Below are 27,049 nucleotides of genomic sequence, written 5' to 3'. Positions count from 1 at the left end.
ATCTGGGTAGTGACCACTGTCCCTGAAAGGGTTACATTAGTCGGCATTCGATTACATAATGGTACGCCTGGCCCTTTAAGAGAACCTTAGCTACATGAATGAAGCACGGCCATTCATAAAAATACAGAGAGTGCGACACAAAGAGCGCTCACAAAGGTGATTGGTTGTGTTTGACTGACACATTTTGCAGCCAATGGGAAGGGAGCGCTGAAGTCGGTACACATCGAGCGCGGAGGGGTCTCCATTGACAAAAATCCGCAGTCCAGTGTCAAATCGAAGAATGTAGGGGTGGAAATTGGAAACCCTGATCGAGTTGAACTGTCACACTGTCGAGAAACCTGCCTGGTGAGACGTGCCGAACCATTTTTTAAAATCTTGTATTCATCTGCCTTTATTATGCAATCGTGGCTAAGCTTCTCGCTGAAGCAGATACGTGTAAAGTCGTTCGCCATTTTCTGACGGAGAGGCAACAGTGCGTCCATTTTTTCTATTTCTGTCACCGCAGCACGAATGCGTTTAGGACTGTTTTTCCCATTATTGCTTTGTTTCAATGCACGCGTTTATTTAAAATAAGTAACGTGATATAGGTGAACTGCCAACCCCACAAATGATCTCTTGCCATGATCAGGTTTCACTTCATTGGGAAAAACGGAAAAATCCTCCACCCATCGTCTTGTCTTCTTAAATTCATATTTTCGTTTATTACTGTGTAAATCTTATGGCTCGAGTTTAACTCCTGCTGATAAACATGGTGTGCAATCCATACACCCACTCTTTTAACACATTGGCTGCCCTTGACGGCTATAGACGTCCAATTTATTGTCAGTGTGAGGGCTCCCAGTCAAAATGGATTGGATGCCAAAACATGATCATTATCGATTTTGTGCTATGGCAAAATGATTGCAAAGTGATATTTTGAACAAGTGGGTATATAGCTGGCACTAAAGAAATAGGTTAAACGTAATTATATGTAGCACAATAATATGTGTAATGTCATTTTTAGACAAGTGCAAACACTGGGGACCAACAATATAGGGACAATGTGACATGCTGTACTGCACTACTGCCAAAGTGCTCCAATCAAATCAGTCAACTATGACATGCTAACGTTGACAACAATTTAATAAAAAATATATAACTATCCAAAAGACTGGAAAGTGAAACTGCTGTTGGATGAAAATATATGAAGAGTATGTATAAACTATTAGTACACAATATTAATACACCATAAAAGAATATCAACAATGCCGATTGTGTAAAAATGAAACTTACAGGAAAAAAACTGATGGCAAACTTGAAACCAGCAACCCAAAATGTATAGAATTATTTAAAAAATGTATGCGAAAGAAAAAATTTAAAAAATAATGATGGTCATTGTAATCAAACAGTAATACATACTATTTTTGAATATGCTACTTACAGTATATCCCTCCCATGTGTATTTCTTCAGGGTGTAGACTTCTGCAACATGGACTGCTTTTATGACCAACAGGTTCCCTTTGTAGTACCAGATAGTGTGAGTTACGGTTTTCCTAGAATATTTTTTAAAAATGCCATCTGTTGCTTAAACAAAGACTTTTGGGCACAGGAATGTCACTCAGAGGGAAAGGAGCGATGCCTCAACAACAGGAAAAGGAAGTTTTTAGATGCTGGCTTGGATCAAGACACAGAGGGTGCGTCCATAATGTTTCAATATCTAAAATGTCTGAAAAATGAAAGACAATTTTTACTTTATGAACAAGTGTAATGATAAAATTATATTTCTGTTTACAGAACTTTTCCAAGATCTCAGCCAGCTTCAGGAAATTTGGATAGCAGAAGGTAGTGCACAAGACATTCTGGGACATGGAAGCACTGATCTCCTTCTGCAATGTATATCACCTGACCTTTTTGTTTCCCGTCTTCACAGCGCAGGCTCCTGATGATGAGCAGTTTGTACCAGATTTCCAGCCCAATACTGGTGAGTAGATCTTAGTGGTGGGACAAGCGCTGTGCAGAGAACACAGAGAAGCCGCCTGGCCAGGCAAAAATTAAATGGAAGCAAAATATTGTTTTATCGTGGTGTAGTGCTGCAACGATTAATGGATTAACTCGAGTATTCGATTAGAAAAAAGGTTCGAATTAAATTTTGCGGCTTCGAGTATTCGTTTAATTAAAGTGGCGTTGTAATGGTTTGATTTTGAAAGTGTTTGCATTTAGTTTTATTGATTTGGGTGGAGACACTGCCCTGTAGTTTGCCTCATTTTACATGGCCAAATCCAGCTGCTCCCTGTTAAGACCAACATAAGCTAGGTTTTTGTTTGAGGTAATGTTTTTTAATCATTCGTAATTTAGTTTAAAGGTATATTTAGCCAATTTTTGTGGGAATATGTGTCTGGACCATTTGTTAAGAGCATTAAAAAAAAAAAAGTATGTTATAGCATTTAAGCTAGTGGACTTTTGCTATGTAAGTTAGCCAATTGTTCTTTTGTTGTACATATGTAGATCTTCATTTATTTATTTATTTATTTATTTTATACCGTTTGAGGCCCAGCTCAAGTATTTTAATTTTTCATGTTTATCCGATTACTCGATTATTCGAACTAACTAGTTCATCGATTAATCGACTACTAAAATAATCGATAGCTGCAGCCCTATCGTGGTGTTTTCTGACTACATTATCTTTGCAGTCATGTTTCAAACACCACAAGTCAGCAAAGTGAAGCGAGAGTCCAGCCCATCCAAAGATCTTTCCCCGTGCAGGACGCGTCACACAGACGTGTGCCTTTACAGCAACAGGTAGGACACCTGACTGGAAGACGACTTCACTTATAAGGAGCATGGTGAGTCAAGGTTCTTCATCTTCTTCTCCACAGTGCCTGTGATGACAAAACAGCTGAATTCACACACACTACTGCACCAAACCTGCGGCAGCGGCACGCTAACAGTCCTACGTGGCAGGTGTCCAGTTGCCCCACCCACCACCAGCACATGCCGCAGGGCAATCAGAGCCATCAATTTGCATTGCCACGCCCTCCCATTGGCTGTCTCACTGCAGATTTTGGTTCAGAGCAGAGGTGAGTGAAAAATATGTTTCCTTAGTCCATTCAACCTTTGAAAAACAGGTTTCATTATCCTAATTCCTGAATGGTAGATCTGAATTCCTTTTAATGCTGGAAGTATTTTGCTGTGTCACAGGGTTTTTTCCCCACCCCTTACAAAGCAGTCATTTAAGTCATTGACTCCCATTGAAGGCACTAGATCAGGGGTGTCCAAACTTTTTGCAAAGGGGGCCAGATTTTGTGTGGTAAAAATGTAGGGGGCTGACCTTGGCTGACGTCCTTTACGTAGAACAATATAAGCAAATTTTAGCAAGCCATTCTGTGGGTCACATTTGCTTCATTTTTTTTTTTTAATTGATAATTTCAACAATCTTGCAACTAGCCTTTGTGGTGTTCTCTTTTGACTCTCAGGCTCTTACAAAATACTGCTGCTGTAAAATTAAACTTGCTTCAAGTTGCTTCAAATTTCTCGCTGCGTATCTTCCCTGTAATCTTGTCGTACATGTCAGCATGTCTTGTTTGGTAATATCACCTCACATTGAACTCTTTAAAAACAGCTACTGTCTCTTTGCAAATGAGGCAGACACAGTTGTTGCGTATTTTAGTGAAGAAATAGTCAAATTTCCACCTATCATTGAAGCGTCGGCCGTTACAGTCAACTTTTTTTTTGTTGATTGTCGCCATTTTAGAAAATTAGAAGTCAAGGGTCACACGGGGTAATGTTGCTTAGAGTGCTGCTGCCTTTTAGTGGGTAAATGAGGAGCAGCATTTAGTGTGTAAGCTACTTCATATGCTGGTAGCAGTACTGCTGACCAATTTATTAAGTCTGTGTGCGGGCCAGACATTATTGATCTTATGACAGAGGCTGGGGGCCGGATGAAATTTCACCACGGGCCGCATTTGGCCCACGGGCCGCACTTTGGACACATCTGCTCTAGATCTTCAATCAGCTTAGAATGGGATACGGGAATGAACATTTGTTCTTTCATTGGCACTGAAAGATGAGCATTCACGGCCAGTCCTCCTGGTTTAAATAGATTGGAAATTTATCACTGTCAGTGGCATGCAATAAGTTAAACACTATGAAAAAAAAATCTACTTTGGGATGTTACTTGGGGGTGTAACCAGCGTGCATTTCTATTTTTATTCATTTTAATTTGATTCATGTAGCTTTACTTAACGTATCAATTTATACTTATATAATATTTGCAGAGAAAATATAAAATATACAACAATGACTAGTAGAGGTGTGCAAAATTTCTGATTCTTAGATTATTCGCGATTCGGCCGTGGAAGATTCGAGAACGATTCACAAACATCCAAATTCCGATTATTGAAATATGCCAAGTAAAGCAGAAGTACAACACATTCAGCGCGCCGCGCGGCCTTCGGGACGCAATGAGGAAGAACGGAGCGAGAGTAGCTAAACATCATGCTTCTCATTACCCAGCCCCTTGGGTAATGCCAATGCTCAACTCACGGCTCTAGCTCAACTCATGCCACAAGATTAAAAAACACAACAACATACCTGACTGCTGCCGAAAAGCTGCTACAAAGTACATCCACATAATGTTACGATAGATATCATTTATATAGGACTAGATGCAACCTAGATTCGGTAGCGTTACCAGCACATCTACAAAAAGATAGATGCGGGCGTTAGTAAATGGCCGCCATCTTAAAGCAGTACACTTCCCTGCAAGGCTGTTGTAGCGAACCTTCCAAGCAAACCTAATGAACTTTTTTTCTAAAATACTCCTAAATCGGTAAAATATTGACTTGAATCTATCTTTAAAATAGTTTTAAAACTTTCACATGTCGAAAGTAGACAAAAAGGAAATTATGGAATAACGGGAGCAATTTTAACAACTTTAACGGTTGATTCACAACATTAAATTAATTGAATGTAGTTTAAAGCTGCTGATACAGAATGGGGACTGGGTTTTTTTTTTATTTACTGTTATTTTTGTATATTTGTTTACTGCTATATGTTAACTTGATACTGAAATAGTAGTTTGGTTTAGCCTGAGAGTATTTTTGAACAATTTTGGAACTAATGTACAAAACATTAAAAAAAAAAGGAGGGGGGTGCATCAATAATCGTTTTATAATCGAATCGGAGCCTCTGAATCGTAATCATAATCGAGTCGTTAGTTGCCCAAAGATTCCCAGCTCTAATGACTAGTCATGAACAAAATATATATTGGGGTGACATTCTTGGCCCTGATGAACATGTCTAAGGCCATGTATACACCTATCAGTTTTTTTTTTTGCACGTTTATAGAAAAAAAAACTTCCACAGCCAACCGCATTCATTCATTTTAAGTACATTCATAACAATGTGCGAATAATAATTGTCCCTATAACCCCCATCCGTGCCATGTGTTCTTCAATATGAAGCACAGCAAGCGTTTGTAAATAAATGGAAGCAAAACAGCAGCTTTTAATTTCCTCCAAATGTGAGCATAGGTCATGTGTGACGTAAGGACAATGTTTGTCGCAGTCAGTGAGGTTTCCACAGTTAAATCTTCGGTTATCAATGTCCACATGATTTTGCCACAAACACAGAATTCATCTTCACTTTGGGCGCAGTTTTTAAAATCCCTCGTTTATATATGCGTGTTGATGAGGAGCCAAACCAAAGAAAAAGTTATTTTTTGCCAAATTCCTTGCTACGTGTAGACATGGGCTATGTATCCTCGAGCAAAATACTGAACCCCACATTGCTCCTGGTGCTGCGTCACCAGTAAGTGGCTGAGGATGTGGTGTGAAGCGCTTTGAGGGCCCTTAATGCCTGCAATATGAAGCAATTGTCAGAGAATCACAAAATTTGAAAAATAAGGTCTTAATGAAACCTTTTTTCATGTTTGTAAAAAGGAAAAAAAGAATTAATATGTGTAATAAGCGCTCTAATATCTATAACCCTGGCTAAATCCTGTTTTTTTCCCTCATGGAACCTGCAGATACATGAGTTGACTTGCATCCATTATTTTTTTTTTGAGGAAAGATGTTTCAAAATTCTGAATTAGTCTCAAAATCATGAAATTCTAAGTGTATCAAATGTGATACATTTGGCATTAAGGGGTTAAAGGTGGGAAGGCGCTATACAAGTATAACTTAATTTACCACTGAAAAGTAATTGCTAATATTTAGGTTTTGTTAAATGAGCAAAAAGTGTTGTGAACCTGAAAGGGTTAAAAATGCAGATGGACGGAAAAGGTGAACGAAAAAGGTAACTGTAAGGTCGGGTAAACCCTAAGAAAAGGAAAAGGTAAGGCAAAAGGGGACAGAGAAAAAATAAACATGGGGATTAGGGATACATACTGTAATAAAACAGAACCATGAGTAAATACATATATCATGCAACATGGCTATAAATAGCCTTGCAAAGTAGTTACGACTTTATATAGCAATTGGACACCACGCTGTGAGAAAGGGATACACCAGCTAAACTAATAGGAAAAGATTGTCCAAGGTTCTCATGCACGGGTTTCTTAATGAAATGTTCCTGACATACTTTGATAAGACAAAAAAAAAAAAAAAAAAACGGCCATTTTTAGTTTGCCTGGCACGGCCAGACTGTTCTCCCTGTATTTTTCAAAACACTGAGAGAATAGTCTGAGACCCAGCCCATTAACGGCCTCTCGAGCAAGTACAAAATCAATCGTCAAATCAGATTTGTTTATTTGCGTGATGTGTTCTTAACGAGCAACGTCACTCTTCCGCGTCGAAAGTCGTCTCCACAACAACACAGATGGCGAACAGGAGAGCTGAGATTATGTTCCAATCCACGGTCAAATCAGTTTTAAATTACCAAAAACACATCGACACAAGTCATTGACAACAGTCTGTCTCGCGCTAGCCATGTTGAATAAACTCCGCTCTCCTCGTATGTTTACTTCCGCGTGCAAGTCCCTCGTCGCGTTTCTAACTTCACATCCGCCCGTCGCTGATTGGTCCACTCCGCTGTCTATTTGCTGTGGCTTGCTCCACCCTGGAAATTTTATCCGTTTAATGGTGGCCAGACTCAATAGCTGGAACAGCGGTGAGTCTGGAGTACCAGGCTAATTTTTAGTAGTGTGGTTCTGTTTAATAAAAGTAAGTGAATTAGGGAAAGTTAATTCCAGTACTTACCAGTACGTAAATGTCTTCTCAGGTTTCAGCGACAGATGTCAGACCCATGTTTGTCCTTTCTACCAGCAAAGAAAACAGCCAACATGCACTTCTCTCAGTCGAGCAATGCGGGCCGCCCGGCCTATCAGCGGCACCTATCAGAGCCCCTTGTTTCAGTCCGCAGTAGAGCCGTTTGCAAACAGGAGAGTCTAGATCCACATTATCCCGATGCAGCGGCGTGCACTTCGAGCATGGTGGCCTTCAACCGAGTCACAATCAAACAAGAGCCGAGAGACTTTGGCTTTGACGCAGGTATGTATTGAGTGGAATACCTGCAGCCACGGCCCTTTTTTCACAGAGGAATACGGTTCTGCATTAACTATTAAAAAGTCACATTTCAATTATTTGTGTTTTGAAGAAGTTCAAACCTGCCAATCATCACCCTTTGGCAAAACATCAGTCTTGTACCAGCCCAGCGGGACAGGTGAATACGAGTGTCTTTTGCTTCTCGGTCGTGCCTGAGTGTGAACTTGTCATTCATCTTCTTGCCCCCTGGCAGGATTTCCCCGTGACGCAGAAGCACACTTTTACTATGACGATGCTTGTGTGGTGCCGGACAGATTGGAGGGTAAGAGCGAGGACTATTTACCTGACCATTGATTCTAAAATGTAAAATTCTAAAGATACTAATGTCTTTTTGTTTTTTACTTGCAGGTAAAGCAAAGCAGGATGGTTTGCCATATCAGCGTCGTGGCTCACTGCAGTTGTGGCAGTTCCTACTAACACTACTGGACAACCCGGCTAATGCACATCTGATTGTGTGGACAGGGCGCAATATGGAATTTAAACTCATTGACTCTGAAGAGGTAGGTGTTGCAGGTGGCGCTGAATCTTTAACTTTCAAATCTTGACGGATCCAGTTTGATGTTTTCTTTGGGCAATCTAGGTGGCCCGGCTCTGGGGGATCCAGAAGAACCGACCTGCCATGAACTACGATAAGCTGAGCCGCTCGCTGAGGTACTACTATGAGAAGGGCATCATGCAGAAGGTAAAGTTGTAATGAACACCCTCATTGACCCAGGAATGAGCGCTCAGATTCTTTCCTCTGATTGGTTCTTCTATCAGGTTGCGGGGGAGAGATACGTCTACAAGTTTGTGTGCAACCCTGAGGCCCTCTTCTCTTTGGCGTTTCCAGAAAGACACAGGCTCAGTCTGAAGCCCGACCCGGATTCCCGTCTGCCTCCCGGAGAGGAGGATACTCTAACTCTGCCTTCCTCTGAGGAAGAAGGTCCGTACTTGGCAGACGGAGGCGAGCAGTGCATTCAGGGGCTGGCCTTTCCTGAAAATTGCCTGTACTAGTTTGCAGTTTCAATGATGGTGATGTTGGAATCTTGACTCTTAAATCTCTACCTTAGACAAAAAGAACTGGCAACTGTGGTTGTCAGTATTTTGCCATGACAAATCCTAAAAAAAAACAGTAAAATGTACGTATATGAAAATGGTATAATGTTTCAGTAACTGTAAATTTTATGGAAAAATTGAAAATCATGGTCGAAAAAATTTAATATTGTAACTTTTTAGACTTTGATCCATATTTAACCGGCCTTGGTGTGGTGATATCACTGCATTCCTATTTCGTTTTCCCCCCCTTTTCAACCAGGATTAAAATCAAGACCATCATCTTAGTAGCCGAGCATGCTAACTACTGAGTTACTGAAGACCAGCTTCAGATTTAGAAATCCTATGCAAGTAGGTTAGGAAAGCTTACTTCCTGAGAATGTAAAAGAAGGTACTGGCAACTGAATCAGGCCCGTGCTTTTGGCTCAGTAATCAGCACACTCGAGTGACACAGCGATGGTGCAAGTTCAAACCTTGGAAAAAGAAACGATGTGCAGTGACACCACCAGACATGTTACATAAACTGTACGTACATACTGTACTTTTTAAAGTCGTTTGCTATCATTTGATATATAAAAAGTTACAATGTACTTCTTTTATTGGTAGTTTGTTTTTAATTTGACAGTACACTTTTAATTGGTTTCCTGTTTTTGTTTGTTTATTTATTTATTTTTTTGTTTTTTAATTCTGGTAACCACAGATGCCAGTGGTTTATCGTATATTTTTGGTATGTTATGCTTTGGCCCACAAAATGCCCATGGTGTTTCTACCCTAATTTTGCAGCAAACAATCAAATAAAACACGTGATGTGCAGGATCAGATTATGATTTTACCTCAGAATATGCATATTATTAAAGCAAACCTTGCCAAGGGGGGAGTGCTATGATTCAACCAAAAACTGTCTTTCCAAGCCATGCAGCTTCTGAACCTGCCTGAAAGGGACGTTGTCGTATTTTTCAGACATCCTCGTCCTCTTATAACCTTTGTATATTGAAATGTAGTTTTTGTGTTTGACAGCTAATATTTTATTTTGTCATGATATGAACTTGTATGCTTTTCAGTAGAATTGTTTATGACAAAAGGTATAGTACCTATTTTTGATTCACTGCCACTTTTATGCTATTAAGCATGAGGATTTGCTACAATTGGTCTCAATGTGTCCAGATAGTCTCCTGCATTTTGTATCGTTGAGTCGCTTCAGTGTTTAGAGACACAGTATGATTATTCTGTATACGAATATATTTTTGAAAAAGGATGTGTTGCACAGATTGTCTTAATGTGTTGATGGTAGTGCAATGTCCTTATTTGGGGATTCAACATTTTTTGCGGATTCACTGCAGGAGAGTATTGGCCTTCACTTGCTGTACATGTGCCTTGCGTTAATCTATACTTATACAATAAAACTATTTTACTCATTTTCCTTCTCCGTTTTACATGAATTATTTCTTTTTTTTAAGCTTTGGGCTTCCATTGACGGCAATCAACGTCCAATCCATTTTTACTATAATCAGAGGTGGGTAGTCACGCGTTACATGTACTCCTTTACATTTAGTTGAGTAACCTTTTGAGATAAATTTACATAAAAGAGTAGTTTTACTAAGCCATACTTTTTACTTTTACTTGAGTAGATTTGAAAAAAATGCTACTCTTAGTCCGTTACTTTGGGCTACACAAGAGCAGTTACATTTTCCTCTTTCTTCTACATATTAGATTCATGTATTAATTTTTGCCAGCGATGCCAAGAGTAGTTCTATTAATTTCACCAATGAGATGTCGCACCAATAATCACATGGCTCCACTGAACCAATCAGACGCAAGCTTGCTGTTCTATGATCATGCCAGCCTGTTCAATCATGTGGCGTCTTTAAAGCTCTGTAAAAAATGAAGTATTTGACCTAGAGCGCTGCCCTCAACATGACTTGAAAGCACGGATTTAAACCTCTCTGCCAGTTTTTATTTGGCACTGACAGACCACGGAAAACCGCAGATATGATCCTTTTAATTTCATAATAGTAACTTTTAGGCAATTACAGTAGTCACTATTCAAACTAGGAACTATTTTCTCCACAAGAAGGGACTCATGCTCTTTGGAAAAATAATGCTTCATTTCTGTCGTTTTTTATATTACCTGAATTCAATTATTATTATTATTATTGTTATTATTTTTGTATTTCTTTAACTTAATGTGGTTATGTAATTGGTTATTGCACAGTATAATTATAACAGTTGATATAGATAAGTTTTTGCTGAGAGAAAAAAAATACCATTGTTTAAAAAAAAAAAAAAGCAGTTACTCACAATGTTACTAATTACTTGAGTATTCTTTTCACTGGATACATTTTTTTGAATTTGTACTTGAATACATTTTTTTGGGATGACTAGTTTTACTTGAGTAATGTTATTTTGAAGTAATGTTACTCTTACTTGAGTAAAATTTTTGGCTACTATCCCCACTCCTGAAAGTAATTAATGAATAGTAATTTCATAGCACTGTAAAATTCCGTTTTTCTACACGTTTGAAATACGGATCTCTAGCGGTCAGATGTGCCAAATCACAGCTTTCAGCACCTCAATATTGCTCAATGAGGTCTTCCATACTTTTTAAAAGGAAATACAACAATAACCTAGTACAAGTAATATTTATGTAAAAGAAGATTGCTCGAAGTATTTACCTATGCACACCGCAAATTTCTAATGTTTAAACATGAAAAAAAAAAAAAAAAAACGTGTGTGTGGAGGCATTTTGTGACCTATTATACCTATGCACATACTCTGATAGACCTGAGATCAGGTGCATGTGATAATGGGTGTTACTGAAGTCAGGAGGGGATCCTGGAAATTTGGGATACTCCCATTTGATTGGCTAAAATAGTCCCATCATTGAAAAAAATGTCTGCCTGCACATACGGCGGTCACTTCCAACAATGCCAGAACAATGGCATTTTCAACTAAGTTGTATGTTTTTTCTCCACAATAACATATCAGAAAAGTAAAATTCCATTATAAAAATATGATTCCCATTCTCCGTCTATAAGCAGCAAAAAAATGTTTCACTCAGTGTAATAAATCTAAACTGTTACTTTTTGAAAAAGTGCTAATTATAAGAGATGCACTTCTACATTTCCTTTTTTCCTTATATATGAATCAATTCAATATTTTTATCACCTGTTAATTAATTGTTACCAATTGTTGTTTTGACTGTTAAAATAAAATAAAATACAACAGACAATATCATAACGGCTCTTTTATTTTTGCAAAAGAAATGTTGTAGTCACTTGGAGCTCTGCTTTAAACACAGCTGCCTCCAAAGTCATTTTGTTTCCTTTAACGGTTCCTTATAAATTAGAATGATATATTTTGCATGCAATACCGCATTAGCCGCTGAGGATTTTCACCTTCCACAGACATATCCACAATAAACACAAGATTCCCTCGATGGTCCAGAAGAAGCTGTGTGGAAAAGGGGAGGTGCGGAGAGGCCACAGCATGAAGTTTGTGATTGCATAGTACATGAAGATCCTCATTGAATGCAAAGCATGCTGCTTTGAATCACACATGACTGACAACTTGCCTTTGTCTCTCTGTTTAGAGCATTTCTTGAAAGACTCTATGTACATCTGTTAGAAAAATAATCCCCAGAAATGCTCATCTGTTGCTGTTTGACTGTAATACATGTTCTTTTTCGTAGGCCTTCCATCAGTTTTGTTCTATATTTCATCGAAAAATAATAAAAGGGAACCATATAACTACAATATATCCTTGGAAAACGCCATCATAAGAGCATATTTCAAGATTTTTGGGGGGACCATTTTAAATGGAAATTGCTTTCAATCTGATTATATCCATCATATGGTAAATCTGGTGGTGAGCATTCCAATATCTTTCAGATGATTTCATTCCAGTTCTACTGGCTGGTGGAGCATACCGAACAAATTCCTATTACAGAAGTTGAATAGGCATTGACATGCCAAGTAAACCAAAAGATCAAAATAGAGAACAATGTAACAACAATGTATTGCATTTCAGAAACCAGCCCCCCCTTACACTATATAATACATCGGTATGGAAAAGTATCTGAACATTTAGGAATTTCTCACATTTCTGCATAAACTCTCCGTCAAATGTGATCTGACTTTTGTCAAAAATCACACAGATGAAAAAAACAGTGTCTGCTTTAGCCAAATGAACCATCACATTTAATATTTTTTCTTCCACACATGACATTGTTTGTTACTCCCAAACAATTGAACTTTGGTATCAGCAGTCCACAAAATATTTTGCCACAACCTCTGTGGAGTGTTCAAGTGCCTTTTTGCAAACATTAAACAAGCAACAATCCCATCAACACCATTCTTGGCCATAGTTTTATGTATAGTTGATGTGTGCACAAAGATATTGGACTGTGCCTGTGCTTTCTGTAAGTCTTTAGCAGACACTCTAAGGTTCTTTTTTTTTTTTACCTCTCTGAGTATTCTGCGCTGAACTCTAGGCGTCATCTATAGTGGACGGCCACTCCTTGGGAGAGAAGCAGTGCCAAACTCTCTCCATTTGTAGACAACTTCTCTGACTGTCAAATTGATGAACATCCAGACTTTTAGAGATGGTTTTGTATCCTTTCCCAGCTTTATAAAAATCAACTATCCTTGATCGCAGGTCTACAGAGAGCTCTTTTGACCGAGCCATGATACACATCAGACAATGCTTCTCATCAAGACAATTCGTACCAGATGTGTGTTTTATAGTGGACAGGGCAGAATTAAACCACACATCAGTGATTGGGCACACATTTGACTTAAAATGCCTGGTAAAAATTGGTTTCAACTGCTCTTTAGGTCTCCTTAGGCAGAGGGTTCACTCACTTATATTTCCCCCTTCTGTCATTGTTTGCATGCTATCCTCATTAAAATATGAAAACCGATAAATGTTTGGGGGGTTTTAGTTCAAGTAGATACTGTATTTTCATCTGTGTGATTTTGACAAAGATCAGATCACATTTGATGGTGATTTTATGCAGAAACGTGAGAAATTCCAAAAGGTTCAGATACTTTTTCATACCACTTTATATATATATATATATATATATATATATTATATGATATATTATATAATAGCGCGTATGTGTGCGTGTCTGATTTCCTCCACAGAACTAAACGTTCAATTATCCCAAACAACAGAAGTCACTTATTCACTCAGTTCAATTACTTTTTTACAGCCAATTTCTTGGCTCAACTACATTGTTTGGAAGTGTTGGTCATCTAGAACTCATTTTCCTCAAAATTATTAGGGATGTTTACAATAAAACTACAACATAAAGTGCCTTAATCGCTACATCTGCACTTTCTTATTCAGTGTGTTCAATCACACTGTCATTCAACCACAAACAGCACAAACACTTTCTTAAACAGTTGTCACTGTGCATCGCAAGTTTAGGGGCAACGTAGCTTACCACATAGACATATTGATCAGTTTCCATAAACATCTCAATATTTTAGTTGATTTGTAGAATGAACAGCCAGAGGTGAAACTAAATACAACTTTTCAACAAATTTACAAAAACAAACAATAATAAATGTGCGCGAAAATATGACAAATGGCGAAACCAGGAGCTAAATGCAGGAGATTAGACAATGCAACAAGACACAGGTTAGCAAGCAGGAAACTGATTGGCTTATGGAAGTGGGAGGGTCTGGGAAGGACCTGAGGAGTGCCAGGCGTAACCAATCACTGGAAATAATTCACTAAAACAACACTAAAAGCCAAAACAAAAAGAGCAACTTTCCTTTAAATTCTATCAAATTGGAACTTATCTAGCAGAGGCTCTTCAAAACTTCACCAAATAGTATGAATCGAGCTTTTGGACTAATTAGAAATGAACAACATTTTTTTCTCCTTTCAGTCAGCCCTGTTTGCAGCAAAGACCCTATATTCTACGAGAGCTAAGCCATGTTAGAAGTAATGTTCAATCACCAAAATAGTTCAAGAACGTGAAGCACCAATTTTTTTAAACTAGCAGCACGCTAGAAAATTGCCAATACCCTCTTTTCGAAACCACCTGAAACCACTTGTCTACATCTAGTGATTAAGAAAATCAGACCTAAGGGATAGATTGAAAAAAATCTTTAAAGGAAGGAAGGAAGCAGACGTTCATCTTCTATTAGCATGCAATAAGCTAAAAGGCGAGAGGGTTTTTACATGGTTAGGGAAGGGGTCTCTGTCCAGTGGACCTCCTTCCTATCTGGTGTGACATCACATCAGCACCGGGTGACCGCTGCCGATGGCATCATGTCTTCTGAGCGTGAAGGTCAAGTAATTGGCTGGGCATCATGAAACGCAAATGAACTTTTGTGACTGCTTTGGAGGTGTAATACCCAAATAACCCCCCTGAAAATAGGGAAATGTTGAGACAATCTTGGCTCTGTGGCAGCGATCACTTGTGGGTGGAATTTGGGACATCTTGGTGATGACAAAAAGTGCGTTCAGAGCCGATGCCGGGAGTCATGGCTGTAGCTGCCCGGGGAGCTGCGGTTGCGGTGTGGCTTGTATGCATCCTGATAGGGGTCCTGGTAGTCCTGGTAGGGGTCCTGCGCCTCTCGGCTGTGCTGCGAGCCCGAAGACATTCGGTTGCGTCCCTTGTGCGCCCGTTCGTTGTGGTAGTTCTCGTCAGATGTCATCAGGTTGCGACGTTCGTTCGCAGTAGAATGGTCGCCCGCGTGGTTGCTCTGTTGCATTCTTTGGCTCTGCTATTAAGGAACAGGCAAGAGAGGATGCTGGGGTTATTCTTGAATTGAAGACATTTTGGCTTCAAAATTCTTGAAAAAAAGCCTTCATTTCTTCTCTGCTACATACAGTATTTGGGTGACCAAAAGTCCTCTTTCGCCTTGACATATCCACTTTTTACATCATGTCCGTGGAGTCTGGTGGAGTTTTATAAATTCCCGAAAATGTCCGTTTTTTTCACTGGCGATTTGCACAGAATACTATGGTACTGTCGGGCCTATAACATGTTCCCAAAGAGCCTCCACTGTTGTTAAGACTTGTGTTCGGTACATATATAATCTAATGCTCATGTACCTAAAAGTAGGAGTGGGAACCTCTTGTTACCTCATGATACGATGCGATTTGCGATCCAAAGGTCACGATAACAATGATCTGACGATATGGCGATACAACGATTATCGATACATTGGTCAGGAAATCATTCTAGGATATTCTACAAACAACTAATAAACAGAAAAACAAGCTTCTGCTGTGAATTGGAATGAGTTTATCACTTGTAGACGTCCAATCCATTTGAACTGGGAGGATGGCAGCGAATGAACATTCGTTCATTCGCTGCCATCCCTCCCACTTCAAACGGATTGAACGTCTATGGCCGTCATTGGCAGCCAATGCAAGGCAGTGAGGTAATTTTGGGCCATTTAAGGCCATTTACTTGTTGAGTTTCAGTTACTTCCTGTTGATTTTGGGGTATTTTATGGGTCACTTCCTGTTTATTTTGAGTTACAGAACAGGAAGTGACCTGGGAATCACCCAAATGATTAGGCAGTGACTCAAACTCAACAGGAAATGACCTGTAAATGAACAGCAAGTGACCTGTAAATGCCCCGAAAATCGGACAGAATGACTGGGAATGCTCTGGTTTCGAATGAACGAACGTTCCCAGTCTAAATGGATTGGGCGTCGAGGACCGTCAATGGCAGCCTTACAGTTACCTGAGACACCATAGTGGAAGATTATGGTAGCAACTTGTTGGTTGCTTTTTTTTCTTTCTTTTTTTTTCTTCTTTTTTTTGTTGAACATTGACACCTTCTTAAAACGATATCTCGATTCTTGGGCAGATCATTTCGATAACCTTTTGGGATATAAAGTATCACGATATATCACTATTTCGATATTTTGTCACAACCCTAACTAAAACTGTAATTAAGTCGAAAATACCTTTATTCTACTTCGGATACAAATTTGCGCACGCGTGTGCAGTCAAAGACTGGCTTTATCATGGCCTCAACTGTAAGTTCTCATTCACAAAAAAACTTTCGTGAGTTGTGACTACAGGAGCTCACAGGCTATCGGTATGTACACTTGCTTAACTTATTTTTTGGCAACAGCTGACTTCTGTCGGAGCGTTGTACTGGTGTAATCTATAAAATTCCATTTGGTGTCGCATTATTACACTGCCAATGATTGTAAACTTTTATAGCAATATATGATTTTTGCCTCGGCTACTGGTGCTAGCTCTCAGTGAGGTAAGCCGCGCTGGGCATTATGGAATATGTGGTTTTGAAGTGCTGCATTTGGAAACATGCTGGTTGAATTGTTCATCAGTTTATTTCGGTTATTTGGTTGTGTGCAATCTAGAACAGTGAATGAGAATAATAATTAAGTGGGAATAACAACTTGACAACGACAATGGTTGAGATAGTCTTGTGGCTACGGTTTAATTTACATTATTTCACTGGAATGAGAAATTAGCTTTTTGTCAAAGTTGTATTTTCTACAGAAGAGGTATATTTAAAAAATTGCTTCAGATTTACTTGTAGAGTAAGAATTGAAAAGACAGCTATTATTTTGTTCTAGGATTCAAGTATTCGCCAATGCAGAAGAGGCATTTTTAAAAAAACAACTATTTAAGCCAGTGTTTTTTTGCATTATTGTTTTAGGAATAGCAAATCCTGTTAGGTAAACTCTGCGAATTTGAATTTGTGTCTTTGGTTATATAGCTGTTTTTTCTAAACTGGATTTTTCTATCCAGATGGCGGAGGCACACTAAATATATTAAAGTGATAAGGCATCGTTGAGTGAACTTCAAGTTCAAATTTTGAGGCCGGGTCGAGTGTCCCTTTTTTTTGGAAATCAAAATATGGTCACCCTATGGTCAATGATTGATAATAAACTATTAGAGGAATGTTGAGCTCAGTTTAAATATCAATAGGTTAGTTGATATTTACAATATTTGGCGTAGTCAGAGTAACAGGGCTGCAAATCTGTACAATTGTTAGTTTTTTCTCAGGATTGGCTTTTACTGCCAGCTAAGAAGATATACTCTTTAATGGGGAAAAAAAAAGTCTCATTCTGATCACATGCATAAACAGGGTTGCATGTGGTAGACTGAGGCATTCAATCAAGGCTAGATAATTTATGAATATACAATAAAAAAATAGATGGTAGGCTGCTTGAAAAGTCGTGCGTGAATGGTTGTTTGTCTCATTTTGTGATTGGCTGGCAACTAAAACAGGGAGGACCCTGCCTACTGCTCATAGTTAGTTAGGATAAGCTACAGCACTCCGAGACCCCTGTAAGGATAAGTGGCACAGAAGATTAATGACAAATAGAAGTAGCGACAAATTGGCTCTTACCATCCTTTTGGAAAACTCTGATGATGTCAAGTCTAGCGTATAATGTGATTCACGACTTTCTTCTTCGATGATAAAAAGGTCACGTTAACAGGATTGTGTGCATGTTGTGGAACACGCGTTTCATAAAAGATCATTTATATTTGAAATACTATGTTCATTAAAACAAAGTTAGCACGAGATAGCAATGAAACAAATAATACTAGAAATAAATAATAAATTTTGTTTGAACTGTCTTATTTGAGATTCAATTTGGTCATTGGGAAAGGGGGACAAGACAAGAACTGCATTTTAGGGTTTACGCCAGAATTAATTGTTTTTTAAAAAAAATATATTTTCAAGCAATCTCTTCTCTTAGTTTTTTGGGTTTTTTTTAGATTTGTTTTTTGGGGTTTAATTTTTTTTTTTAGATTTGTGCTCAGGACAATTAGATTTGATCAGAGACTGCATGTTTTAATATTTTTTCCCATGTGTATTAATGAAAAAATTCAAGGGTAGCTTGTAAATTGGCCTCCAATTGGGAAATAACCCACAAATGTTCCTATGTGTAAACCCAACAAGAACTGGCCGTGGGATACCTGCAGTCCAGAGATGCTGGTTGGGTATGCCGTGAGTGTGGTAGGGCCTAGGTTGCGTCCCAGCAATGGGTTTAGGGGCGTCGCCATGGAGGTATGTGTTGCTTTCCAATAGGCCTCAAGGTATTCTGCTAGATGCTCGCAGGCATCCTCTAGCTGGTTCTCGTCCAGGATGATGTCAAACATTTCCTTTTGGCAACAAGATGTGAGACAGTTACTACACGTCGTTTCAATAAACAGGCCACTATGCTATGAGGATGGCCACTTACTGGAGGACATTGAGCAAGTTTATCTGCTGCCACAAGCTGGACATTCAGGTGTTTGCTCTGGGACTTTCCTCTGGACTTGACAAGCCTCTGCAGAACCTGGAGGACAAGGACAAACAAATGTGTCAACATGATCACATTAGCATGGCATTTTGGAGGTCTTTCAAGTCAGTCCCAAGTATGCACTAGTGCAGGGGTGTCAAATTGATCTTTGATGCTAGCCACATCGTAGTTTGGTTAAAGCCACAATTAACCGACAACTAATCGTTTATCAAATAAACTGACAGCTATTTTTATAGCCGACGAATCGTTCAGAAAGCTAAAAAATGTTCAAATCCTCTTTTTTTGAGCTGCATAAGTGCCAATATTCCCTCATTTATCATTTTTATTTCATTTCATATTTATCTAGTCACACTTTAAAAAACTGAAAAACAGTAAATATATATACAAAATGTTTTGATTTAAAATAGAAGTTTTCTTTTTTGTTTTTTATTTGATCATTTTTAGTTACGATTCATTGTTTTTTATTTTATTTTCATTTTTTTAAATAAAAGGACAAAAATGTTAGTAATTGCAAATATTCGCTCACTTATATTTCAATTATTTATTTAATTTTTATGTATTTAATTTTTTTCATTGAAATTTTTTTAAAGTATTCAAAAAATTAACACATATTAATTGAATAAAATAGAAAGTCATTATTTTTCTTTTTCAAATTCATCATTTATGTCTTTTGAATTTTTAAAGAGGAAAAGAGCAGACATTCTCTGATTTCTGTAATCCTTGATCTTTAATTAAAGACAACAGAAAAGTAAATTTTTGTATGAAACATGAAATCGACGCAGAAGAATTACACAAGATTTTGCGGGCCACTCAAAATAATGTGGCGGGCCACATTTGTCCTCCAGGCCTGGAGTTTGACGCTTATGCATTACTATGTGAGTGTAAGCCAGATATGTCCAAAGTCCGGCCCGGGGGCCAAATGCGGCCCGTGGTCAAATTTCATCCGGCCCCCAGCCTGTCATAAAATCAATAACATCTGGCCCGCACACAGACTTAATAAATTGGTCAGCAATACTGCAACCAGCATATGAAGTAGCTTACACACGAAATGCTGCTCCTCATTTACCCACTAAAAGGCAGCAGCACTTTAACCCTTTATTGCCAAATGTATCACATTTGATACATCTAAAATTTCATGATTTTCAGACTAATTTAGAATTTTGACATTTCTTTTTGAAAAAAAAAAAAATATATATATATGGATGCATGTCAACACATACATCTGCAGGTTCCATGAGAAAAAAAACATGATTTAGCATGGGTTATAGACATTAGAGCGCTTATTACACATATTCATTTTGACTTTTCTTTCCACAAATTTGAAAAAAAGGTTTCATTAGGACCTTATTTTTCAAATTTTGGGATTCTCTGATAATTGCTTCATGTTGCAGGTATTTAAGGGCTAAGCAACATTACTCCGTGTGACCCTCTAATTTCAATTTTCTACAATGGCGACAATCAACAAAAAAAAGTTGACTGTGACGGCCGACGCTTCAAGGATAGATGGAAATTGGACTATTTCTTCACTAAAATACGCAACAACTGTGTCTCGCCTCATTTGCAAAGAGACAGTCGCTGTTTTTAAAGATTTCAATGAGGCGATGTTACCAAACAAGACACGCTGACATGTACGACAAGATTACAGGGAAGATACGCAGCGAGAAATTTAAGCAACTTGAAGCTAGTTTAATTTTACAGCAGTAGTATTTCGCAAGAGCCCGAGTGTCGAAAGAGAACGCCGCAATGGCTAGTTGCGAGATTGTTGAAATTATTCATTTAAAAAAATAATAACGCAAATGTGACACACTGAATGGCTTGCTAAATTTTGCTTAAATATATTGTTCTACGTAAAGGACGTCAGCCAAGGTTGGCCCCCCACATTTTTACCACGCCAAATCTGCCCCCTTTTGCAAAATGTTTGGACACCCCTGGTGTAAGCGAACTCCACATCACCAGCTCATCACCGCCCTGTAAAATTTGCACTAATTTGATCTGGGCTTAACATCTATTTTTTTAATAGATGTTTTTCGTCATCTTGTTAGTCGCATCTGTCAAACCTTGTACCTCATCTTTAAGTCAAGATGCTGTGGTGCAAATCACTTCAATTAGATTTAGGAACAAAAGAAAAGTTTGAGCAAAGACGATACTGTTACGTAAATTTTTTGGAATTTTCGATTTGAATCTTAAAATGGTTTTCTTTGGCCCCAGTGAATGTATTTTTTATTATCTAACATTGAGCCTCGTTTTAGTTGACTGAACATGGCATCCATTTAACTGGATTTGCTTTAACTTACCTTCGGTGAAGACACTTTGACATGAACGATTATGGGAGCCAGGGAGGTCTTGAGGAGCTGGGCCGGATGGTTGATGGTGTCGGCATCCAGCACTACCAGCTGAAGTGAGCGAGCCAACTCAAAGATCCTCTCAATCTCACTTTGCACTTCAGCTGATGACACAAAAACACAAGTGAAGAGCAGCTAAAGACATTAGGAGAAAGCTTCATTCATGGAACATCTAGTTCTCTATTCGACAGTTAAAGTTTCACGTTTTACCTAAGCTGGAGCGGGTGTTGGATCGCTCTATAATGGCCCTCTTGCTGGGATTGTTGAGGACAGATCTTTTGGCTAAAGATATATCTGCAGTGACTCGAGTGATTGATATCCTGCAAGGGTGAGGCAAATATTCTGTAGGTCCACTTGATGGGGAAAACGAGTAAAATGAGAAAAGAGGGAAACATTGAATTATTCTTACCTGCCATCAAATCTGTGCTTGAGAAAGTCAAAGAGTGCTTTCTGCATCATGTCAGTGACCTGCACAGACAAGCATTTGTTATGTCATTAACTAAAAACAGGAATTGGTACCATTTTTAATCCATCCATCCATCCATCCATCCATCCATCCATCCATCCATCCATCCATCCATCCATCCATCCATCCATCCATCCATCCATCCATCCATCCATCCATCCATCCATCCATCCATCCATCCATCCATCCATCCATCCATCCATCCATCCATCCATCCATCCATCCATCCATCCATCCATCCATCTCATGCTTAATGGGGTGAGCTAGAGTCCATCACTCCTTCGTTCCTTGCTAAGGAAAATATACTGTACAGTATATGTACAGTATATCACAAAAGTGAGTACACCCCTCGCATTTCTGCAGATATTTAAGTACTGTATATCTTTTCATGGAACAACACTGACAAAATGACACTTTGACAAAATGAAAAGTAGTCTGTGTGCAGCTTATATATAATACAGGTAATTTATTTTCCCCTCAAAATAACTCAAAATATAGCCATTAATATCTAAACTAATGTAGTGTAAAGCGCTTTTACAAGTATAACACCAACACCATTTAAACTCCTGGCAACAAAAGTGAGTACACCGCCTGGGAGCTACGTACATCCCTAAATGTCCAAACTGAGTACTGCTTGTCATTTTCCCTCCAAAATCTCATGTGATTCATTACAGGAGTGCTGTCAACATTGCTGCAGAGATTGAAGAGGTGAGGGGTCAGCCTGTTAGTGCTCAGACCATACGCCGTACTCTACATCAAATTGGTGTGCATGGCTGTCACCCCAGGAGGAAGCCTCTTCTGAAGACAGTGCATAAGAAAGCCCGCAAACAGTTTGCTGAAGACATGTCAACAAAGGACACGGATTACTGGAACCATGTCCTATGGTCTGATGAGACAAAGATTAATTTGTTTACATGTGTGGCGGCGACCAGGTGAGGAGTACAAAGATAAGTACAAAGATAAGTGTGTCATGCCTACAGTTAAGCATGGTGGTGGGAATGACCCCCCCCCCCCCCCGCCCCCCCCACACACACACCTCATCAATCCCTGCAGCAATTTTGACAGCACCCCTGTAACGAGTCACATGTCATTTTGGAGGGAAAATGACAACCAGTACTCAATTTAGACATTTAGGGATGTATGTAGTTTCCATGCGGTGTACTCACTTTTGTTGCCAGGGGTTTGGATATTAATGGCTATATTTGGAGTTATTTTGAGGGGAAAATAAGCACTCTATTATACAAGCTGCACACAGACTATTTTTCATTGTGTCAAAGTGTCATTTTGTCATATCTGCAGAAATGCGAGGGGTACTAATGCTACCTGCACGTTTTTTGTTGTTGTTGCTTTTAACCAAGAATCGAGACTGTTTTACATACATATCTATAAAGAATTCAGGGATTTAAGCATTTATTCACAAGTATTTTCAATGAAAAAAGCTCTTTGTCTGTGATTCCACGCGGTCAGCTTTGACGGCCTCGCCAACAATGCAGGCCCTCTATTTATTGGTCCCACGCCCCGTGTCGTGTGAACTACATTATGAAGTCTATGACTGTACATATATATATATATATATATATATATATATATATATATATATATATATATATATATATATATATATATATATATATATATATATATATATATATATATATATATATATATGTATGGCGGAAAACACAGACTGAAAGAAAGACTGAAAAACGTACCCCTCTCGTACCCCTCTTTAAAATAAACTGCTGTATTTTTGGCTAATAGAACTGTTGTGTTTGACAGAACAATATGTTTATATGCTGCCATAGCAGATTCATAGCGCATTAAGCCCCCGAACTATTTTTATTTTGTCTGTTTTACCCTGGAAACCCCTGTTTACAGATGTCGCGCAACCGCTTTTTTTTCAACCTAGCCATAAAAAGAAGGTAAGTAATCGTATTTATTATTCAAAATGTCCGCCATTTTTAGCTTAGAATCATTAATTGATGTCTCATATTTAGTTTAAAAAAAAAAAGACTGTAAAAAAGTCATATCTACCTCATAACTATCGCTGAATTGTATTTTTCCGTTACTGTCTCATTTCCCCCAATATTTTAGATGATAAAAAATCGATCCAAACAAAGAAAAAAACAAAAAACAAAAACAAAAAATTCTGCATCGCGACCCTTGTTATATTACCATGTTTCACCCATAAAATCCCCAAAAAATCTGGCTGTGGCCATTCACAGATGTGTCTTGACACTTGGTGATACATGCTCCATGGAGTTTTTGGATCGAAAAGAGATAAGTACACGATAATATCTCGTTAAAATCATCGTCTTTAATTACGCTCTCGCGTGCTCTCAGATGGGTTTTGCTGTTTAATTTGAAAAAAAAAAAAAAAAAAAAATTAAATGCCCTCCTGCTCAAAAATTTTCCTCCCCCAGAAAATTGAGATTTTAAGCTTTCCAATGATGTATCACACATGTACAGTATATCGGACAATTCTGAAATCTGGCCAAGTTGTGGGTCTCAGAGCATAACTTCAAGTCACCTGAGTGTTTTCCGCCATATACATATTGTAGGAGCAAATTGAGCTATGTCACCTGGGTGTTTTCTGCCATATACGTATTGTAGGAGTAAATTGAGCTATGTCACATGATTAGTCGTTGGGAGGAAGGAACATGCTTTCAAGTAGGCAATTCAAAGGAGCATGCTTCCAAGTTCATCGGCCAGATGAAGCCAGCTGATGTGGAGGCGAGACAGTTTTATGACAAGCATCAGCAGCAGCAGCTCAACAGACAGCAGCATGACAAAGTTCAAAGACAAAGTCGTCTTGTCGTTGTCTCCTGTGTCAAGACACATCGTTTGCCTGGCTTCTAGCTGGATATCTCTATATAGGCGAGTTTTTCTGTGTGGCTGTCATTGTGTTTGTGTTTAATGGACGCTGAAACGGCTGGGCGGATTTTGACCAAATTCTACACAGTTGTACTTTGTGTGTCTTGGATTGTTTTTAGAAGGGTTTGATCTCAATAGGCCTCCATTTAGTGTGGAAAATTAATTTGAAACTCCATTTTTCACTTTTCACCATAGCATCTTCACTGATTTTTACTCTACTCAAATACCAGAACGAAGTGCAATTTTTTGGTCAGTGATATTTCATTTCATTGGTTGTTTTTAATATTAATTACCTTGGTCTTTCTGAAAGAAAGAACAAGGTATTGTTATTGTGCAACTTTATTGTACTTATTATTTATTCATCTTATTCTCCGCGTTTTTTTGAGCCAACGCACAGCCCAAACCGTAGCACCGATCGGCACAGTTCAAGTATCGGCACGACCGGAATTTTCGCGTGACGATGGGAATTTTTCAAACCGCCACGAAAAATTTTCCGTTCGCCCGTAAACGGCAATTTTCCGAAAAATAAAAAAAGTTTCAAAATGTATCTAGTCCTACAATTTTTGACCAAATCACATAATTTGGGCATCAAAAATTCCGGGACGGTGAGGGGCATAAAAGTTGTATACAGAATTTGGCAAAAATTTACGGTTCCCCGGAAATTTGCCAAAAACTTTCCTATTCATTTTGAATGGAAAAAAAACGCGCGCTTCACAGCCCGAACCGTTAGACCGATCGGCACCGTTCAAGTATCGGCACGACCGGAATTTTCGCGTGACACAGGAAACTTTACAAATGGCCCCGAAAAATTTTCCGTTCGTCCGTAAACGGCAATTTTCCGTGAAAAAAAAAAAAGTTTCAAAATGTATCTAGTCCTACAATTTTTGACCAAATCAAATAATTTGGGCATCAAAAATTCCGGGACGGTGAGGGGCATAAAAGTTGTATACAGAATTTGGAAAAAAATTACGCTTCCTCGGAAATTTGCCAAAAACTATCCCATTCATTTCGAATGGGAAAAGTCCCATTCACTTCCAATGGGATTTCCAATGGAATTTACATTGCATTGATGCCATTGACGGCCATGCATGTCAAATCTACTGATGCCAATGTACTTGGATTCAATTGATTATATGGATGTCGATGCCATTGACTGCCATGGACGTCCAAAATTTTTCCCATTCATTTTCAATGGGGAAAAAACAAAATTACCCCAAATCAACAGAAAATGACCAGATATCAATAGGACGTGTCCCCCAAACTTCCCCAATTCCATTGACGCTTATGAAGAGTGCCGCCATTGACTTACATGGACGTCCAAAATTTTTCCCATTCATTTTCAATGGGGAAAAAACTACATTTCTCCAAATCAACAGAAAATGACCAGATATCAATAGGACGTATACCCCAAACGTCCCCAACTCCATTGACGCTTATGGGGGGTGCTGCCATTGACGTCCATGGACGTCCAAAATTTTACCCATTCATTTTCAATGGGAAATTTTTTTTTTTCCCCAAATCAACAGAAAATGACTAGATATCAATAGGACGTGTCCCCCAAATGTCCCCAATTGCATTGCTGCTTATGGAGGGTGATGCCATTGACGTCCAGGGACGTCCAAACTTCCCATTAAATCCCAATGGCATTTCTTCATGTTTGTTCATTCTATTGATGCCAATGTACTTGGATTCCATTGACGCTTATGTAAGTTGATACCATTGACGTCCATGGACGTCCAAAATTTTTCCCATTCTTTTTCAATGGGAATTTTTTTTTTTTCCACAAATCAACAGAAAATGACTAGATATCAATAGGACGTTTCCCCCAAATGTGCCCGATTGCATTGCTGCTTATGGAGGGTGATGCCATTGACGTCCACGGACGTCCAAACTTCCCATTCATTTCCAATGGCATTTCTTCATGTTTGTTCATTCTATTGATGCCAATGTACTTGGATTCCATTGACGCTTATGTAAGTTGATACCATTGACGTCCATGGACGTCCAAAATTTTTCCCATTCATTTTCAATGGGAATTTTTTTTTTTTCCCCAAATCAACAGAAAATGACTAGATATCAATAGGACATGTCCCCCAAATGTCCCCGATTGCATTGCCGCTTATGGAGGGTGATGCCATTGACGTCCATGGACGTCCAAACTTCCCATTAATTTCCAATGGCATTTCTTCATGTTTGTTCATTCTATTGATGCCAATGTACTTGGATTCCATTGACGCTTATGTAAGTTGATACCATTGACGTCCATGGACGTCCAAAATTTTTCCCATTCATTTTCAATGGGAATTTTTTTTTTTTCCACAAATCAACAGAAAATGACTAGTGTTATATTGTTTTTGACCAGAAATGAGCACTTACGATTGCCTTTTTAAAAGTTGCGTTTTGTCTCAGCCATTTTCAAAGAACAAAAAATAGCAAAGAAGGTGTGCTAAACCTCAGGATTCGATTTTGATAGGTAAAGTTTTGTCCAATGATCTCCCAGAAGTGGCAATAGCAACTAAATTCAGTGTATTTATTGATTTAGAGACGCGAACGCGTCA

The 27,049-nt window shown here is 38.6% G+C and overlaps 2 protein-coding genes across 3 annotated transcripts in view; one reads left to right on the top strand and one right to left on the bottom strand.

Moving 5' to 3' along the window:
- The first annotated feature begins 207 nt into the window (after positions 1 to 207).
- On the top strand, positions 208 to 9,958 carry LOC130912543 (ETS translocation variant 5-like). Its single transcript, XM_057830688.1, has 13 exons — positions 208 to 345; positions 1,451 to 1,516; positions 1,589 to 1,673; positions 1,774 to 1,821; positions 1,910 to 1,960; positions 2,670 to 2,778; positions 2,856 to 3,056; positions 7,198 to 7,466; positions 7,573 to 7,638; positions 7,714 to 7,782; positions 7,869 to 8,020; positions 8,101 to 8,202; positions 8,280 to 9,958. Exons 2-13 carry the CDS (start codon positions 1,469 to 1,471, stop codon positions 8,511 to 8,513), a joined length of 1,434 nt encoding a protein of 477 aa, XP_057686671.1. The 5' UTR covers positions 208 to 345; positions 1,451 to 1,468; the 3' UTR covers positions 8,514 to 9,958.
- Positions 9,959 to 12,761: 2,803 nt separating this feature from the next.
- LOC130910524 (voltage-dependent L-type calcium channel subunit beta-4-like) overlaps positions 12,762 to 27,049 on the bottom strand; it is a 92,101-nt gene continuing 77,813 nt past the window's right edge. For both annotated transcript variants that reach the window (XM_057827918.1, XM_057827926.1), the window contains 6 exons: positions 21,561 to 21,619; positions 21,362 to 21,471; positions 21,104 to 21,255; positions 18,750 to 18,845; positions 18,484 to 18,669; positions 12,762 to 15,292 (listed from right to left, as the gene is read on the bottom strand). In XM_057827918.1, coding sequence (XP_057683901.1) covers positions 15,029 to 15,292; positions 18,484 to 18,669; positions 18,750 to 18,845; positions 21,104 to 21,255; positions 21,362 to 21,471; positions 21,561 to 21,619 — 867 coding nt within the window. In that variant the 3' untranslated portion in view covers positions 12,762 to 15,028. The remainder of the gene's footprint in view (positions 15,293 to 18,483; positions 18,670 to 18,749; positions 18,846 to 21,103; positions 21,256 to 21,361; positions 21,472 to 21,560; positions 21,620 to 27,049) is intronic.

The sequence above is a fragment of the Corythoichthys intestinalis genome, chromosome 2, assembly GCF_030265065.1.
Source record: "Corythoichthys intestinalis isolate RoL2023-P3 chromosome 2, ASM3026506v1, whole genome shotgun sequence".
NCBI lineage: Eukaryota > Metazoa > Chordata > Actinopteri > Syngnathiformes > Syngnathidae > Corythoichthys > Corythoichthys intestinalis.
Note: the sequence above shows the minus strand (reverse complement) of the source record. Positions and strands in the feature narration are given on the sequence as shown.